This window comes from Pseudoliparis swirei, chromosome 12 (genome assembly GCF_029220125.1).
Source record: "Pseudoliparis swirei isolate HS2019 ecotype Mariana Trench chromosome 12, NWPU_hadal_v1, whole genome shotgun sequence".
Classification (NCBI taxonomy): Eukaryota; Metazoa; Chordata; class Actinopteri; order Perciformes; family Liparidae; genus Pseudoliparis; species Pseudoliparis swirei.
Genome location: NC_079399.1, coordinates 4,467,705 through 4,471,731, shown reverse-complemented (window position 1 = coordinate 4,471,731; position 4,027 = coordinate 4,467,705). Strand labels below are relative to the sequence as shown.

The 4,027-nt window shown below is 44.5% G+C and overlaps 1 protein-coding gene across 1 annotated transcript; it reads left to right on the top strand.

The window, feature by feature from the left end:
• Window positions 1–2,856: 2,856 nt before the first annotated feature.
• Window positions 2,857–3,762, top strand: LOC130203000 (C5a anaphylatoxin chemotactic receptor 1). Its single transcript, XM_056428898.1, has one exon. It carries the CDS (start codon window positions 2,857–2,859, stop codon window positions 3,760–3,762), a length of 906 nt encoding a protein of 301 aa, XP_056284873.1.
• The last annotated feature ends 265 nt before the right edge of the window (window positions 3,763–4,027 follow it).

Genomic DNA, 4,027 nt, shown 5'->3' with positions numbered 1-4,027 from the left:
CAAGGCCACCGATTAAAATGCACGGTTACTACACTATTAAAACCGTTATACTTTAAATATATCAGTTCATTAAATACTATGTTAATATTAAAGTGGTGGTAAACAGCCATTAAATAGCTGTTGACCATCTGTGGGGTAAAAGAGTGCTATTTCATTCTCTTTCTTCTGGCTCGACAAAATCCGACAAAGAAAACACACCAAACGTACAAAACGCACGATCATCAGAGGCCTAATTTAGCTCGTCACGTTAGCTCCTATCTCCGGATCGCAATGGCCCTTCAACTTCACGTTAAAGTTTTAAAAAATACAAACTTAAAGTCTGCAGAACGTAAATCTTGTGACGATCCCTTCGCTCCATTTGGTGTTCCTGGTTCTTCTTCGTCTTCCAGAATCTGGGTTGTCAAGCAAGTACAAGCTGTTAGCGTGGCTGTAGACTTGATTATGAGCTAACCCCTAAATATACATTAACATATATATATATATATATATATATATTTATTTTTTGTGGTGCCAAACCAAGACAAAAATCCACGTTGGTTCTTTCTAATTCGAGAGGTTGTAGCGTTGTTTGCTTTGTCATTGAGAGTATGTTAGCGTACTGATTTTAGCATTTGGCTCAAAGCTGCGCTGTGTACTCGTGTGGCTGGAGACTTTATGTCTCATAAGGAGGTTATATTTGGGGTTTTCCACGAAACACATTCCAGTGAATTTATACAAAATATGCAAGTCAACAGATGCGAAAACCCAAACTTAATCTCTCTGACTTCAACTGGAACAACAGTGGTGTGTGGTTTGGGTTTGCGTTACAATAAAAAAAAAAGAATGACAGATAAACATATACGAGCTATGAGGTTACCAATTAACTATATTGCACTTTAACAGAATGGAACAGTGAGAAATGCTGTTTGATCAGATCTCTGATTGATAACTATCGGATGCTGTCCAGGCTCATGATGTGACACTTAGTTTACCCATTTACTGCCAGTGTAGGGCTTATCCTTAATTACACACACACACACACACACACACATGCACGCATGCACGCATGCACACACACGCACAAGCACACACAGTGGGATTCACAATTAAGCCGAGTCAGGATGCAGGGCTTGATTGAAAAGAAAGTCTGCTAACTAGCCGACGCACTAAAAGAGGGAAAGAGACAAGCTGGAACATGAACTGGTCCTCGGTGAACAAGGGTCCAGGAGCCCCTGTCCCAATAGGTCTCTTCCTCGGCTTCTCTCTCACACACACACACACACACACAGATTTGATGTGATATTCAAATTATTTACATCGAAATTAAGAGATATTCATCCAAACCCTCGTCATATTAGTTCGTCAAAGTGATTCTATTTGCACTTGACTCAGGTTTTCTCTCATCCTCCTCACTGATTCTCTTATTTTCCGGAACAGGAAGTGATTCCTGATTCCACTGATTCGTTGTATTCAGATATAACGCTGACCTCAGCTGCTATCATTTCCTCTGTGAATTATCCTAGATACTGGCAACATATACACACAATGTGGTAGACAAGGTGGATATCATCAGTTTCTCAAGGTCAAATTATTTATATCCCTCTTTTTTTTTACATTGTCCCCTCAAAATAGTTTACGCCTCCAATGAATGGAGGGAACTCTTATTTTGAAACAGGAAGTTTCGACTGAGCTTGTAGCCTCATGCTGCAAAGATTTCTGCAAAACAATGCAGATTTTCCAAACAGATTCCTGGTAAATTAAACACACACACAAGCTATACACTAGGTGGATATTACCAGTTATGAGTTTCTCAAGGTCACTGCTGTTTTTAAAAATAAAGTATCACAATCTCAGCATCTCAATACTTACTTAAAGAGGCAGCAAAGGTTTTTTGACATTATCCCTCCAAGTGTTTTACACCTCTAATCATCCCTCCTGATACCTTCAAATTTACTAACATCTTTTACCCTTTTTACCCCAGCAATTAAAACCTCCAGAAAATGATTAGAATTAATATTGTTTCCCAAGTTTAAGTGTCAGGTACTTTATGTTTGTTTGTTGGTACCTAAATAGCCCTTTAAATAAATAAAAATGTTGATATTTCTTATATGTTTAACACAGTGACAAACAGCCTGGGGTCAAATGGACCCCAAAGAACGCCGATGCGTACAAGTTGTGTTCAGGACATTGAAAACACATCATCATGTGAATTTTATGTTTTCCCAGTTGTCCCCAATAAATTAGGAAAAGTCATGAAACATGAAGCAAAAAACATGATGTCAATAATTTTTTTAGAGACGTTAAACATTGAATGGGGTCAAATTGACCCCAAATGTAATAGGAGGGTTATGTAACTCATGTTCCAAATAGTTCATAGGTTAAATGTTAAAAAGGGATGTCATTAGTTGATTTTTATTTTGTTTTGTTGTGGTGTGTGTTAAGTCGATGATATAGGGCGCCAATTAAACCACGAAATGACAAAAAAAACAAGGCGAGGAACTCTGGCGTCAAAGGATGTGAATGAGCTCTTGGAGGAATTGCACTTGATGAGGTCAGCCGGTGGAAATAAAAGAAGAAGAAGACAAAATAAAAGCTGCTTTGAATCCTACACCGTGCCGGTCTCAACATGAGGCTTTGAAAAAAGCTCAGAGGTAAAACTTTAATGACTCCCACAGCCGTCCGTGTTTCCAGCCTCCCCGTCGATAACGAGCAGAGCCAATCACCGAGCTACCTTCTCGCCACCTTTGAGAACTTGATGACGAGGGCGTGTGTGGCCAGCGATGCGGCAGAGAGAGAGAGAGAGACGACACAAAACGTGGCTGGAGGAGCACACCTGGCGAGAGGAAGGCGTCCCTGTTTTTCCGCGATCTCCCGACAATGGCGGGTTTAGCCGACAACCTCCTGGGCTTGAGAGTCTTCATCGTGTGCGTCGGCCTCGTGGGCAACGTCTTCCTCGTCCTCGCCATCGTCCAGACCAAGTTGAATCGAATCAAATCCTTCGAGTTGTTCCTCTTGGGCCTGGCGGCGGCCAACTTGGAGGAGATCCTCGTGGTGATCGTGTTCGACGTCGTCGTCCACCAGTCCCTCGACGCCGTCGACGACCTGTCGTGCCGCTCGCTCAAGTTCCTGACCAAGTTCGGCGAGGTCGCCAGCATCCTCTTCACCGTCCTCATCAGCATCTACCGGCAGCGGAAGCTGGCGGACGCCGAGAAGAGCGCCAACCGGCCCATCTACCTGGACGGCGTCCGCTCGGCCTGGGCGGCGAGCGGCGTCTGCGGGCTGCTCGCCGCGCTGCTCAGCCTCCCCGTGTTCGCCATCGTCCACGAAGGCGCCGCCGTGGGCAACGCCACGGGGAACGCCACGGGCTGCCCGCTGGACTTCTTCCAATGCGGCGAACATTACTGCCCCGTGGTCAACGGCGTTTACAAATACGCGTTCCTCCTGCTGTGTAACCTGCTGCCGCTGGCCGTCGTCACGGCGACCGGCTGCCTCATCCTCCACGTGCTGCTGGGCCACGGGGCGAAGGTGACACCGGCGTCCGGAGGCCGGAAGGGCGGCGGTTCGAGTCTCCACCGGAGCACCGTGGCGGTGCTGGCGGCCATGGGGCTGTTCCAGCTGGACTGGACTCTGTACCTGATCCTGGAGCTGAGCGGGATCCCCACCAACAACCCCTTGTGGGCCGAAGCCGAGTTCCTCATCTCGTTTTCCTACACGTCCATCAGCCCGTACGTGTACGGCATGGGGAACAACCTGTTCTCGCTCAGGAACTTGAGAAAGAAATAATCAGAATGTTTCCTCTGGCTCAAAATATTTTTATTTTTTACATTGGGTCGAGCTCTTATTGTTTTTAGTCATAAAATAATAATTAAGCCAAAAGAAATCACTTGCCAAGATATGCCTTAAAAAAAAATATATATATTACATGTTATAAATTCAAACTGATATTTTGTTACGAGTTCCAGGAGAAAAAAAGAAAGTTTATTTTTAGAAATGCTTTCAGGCTCTGACGTGTTTCCTACCTTCCTAACAGCTTTAAATGTGATGCAAT